Consider the following 360-nt stretch of genomic DNA (forward strand, 5'->3'; position numbering starts at 1 on the left):
GCCTCCTGCCAATTCCAGCTTCGACTCCTCACTGACAATCTGCCCTCCCTCAGGTACAAAGCCACAGCCGACGAGGTTCAGAGTTCCCTCCGCGACCAGCCTCAGAGCCCGAAGGATCGCGCGGTGTTCTGGACCGAGTACGTGATCCGGCACAAGGGCGCCCCCCGGCTGCGGTCTCCGGCGGCGCAGCTGTCGTGGGTCGAGTTCCTCATGCTGGACGTGCTGCTGGTGTTCCACTTCGCCGTGTTCGTGGCGGTGTACGTGGTCCGCCGCCTTCTGGGGGCCGTCTGCTCGCGGGTCATCGGGTCCCGGAGCACAGGCAAAAAGAAGAAGAGGGAGTAAGAGTTTGCTCATAAGTTG

At 63.1% G+C, this 360-nt stretch overlaps 1 protein-coding gene across 2 annotated transcripts in view; it reads left to right on the forward strand.

The window, feature by feature from the left end:
• Window positions 1-354, forward strand: part of LOC119587935 (UDP-glycosyltransferase UGT5-like) — a 9304-nt gene extending 8950 nt beyond the window's left edge. For both annotated transcript variants that reach the window (XM_037936645.1, XM_037936647.1), the window contains exon 8: window positions 54-354. In XM_037936645.1, the coding sequence (XP_037792573.1) occupies window positions 54-342 (289 nt within the window). In that variant the 3' untranslated portion in view covers window positions 343-354. The remainder of the gene's footprint in view (window positions 1-53) is intronic.
• Window positions 355-360: the final 6 nt, after the last annotated feature.

The sequence above is a fragment of the Penaeus monodon genome, chromosome 23, assembly GCF_015228065.2.
Source record: "Penaeus monodon isolate SGIC_2016 chromosome 23, NSTDA_Pmon_1, whole genome shotgun sequence".
NCBI lineage: Eukaryota > Metazoa > Arthropoda > Malacostraca > Decapoda > Penaeidae > Penaeus > Penaeus monodon.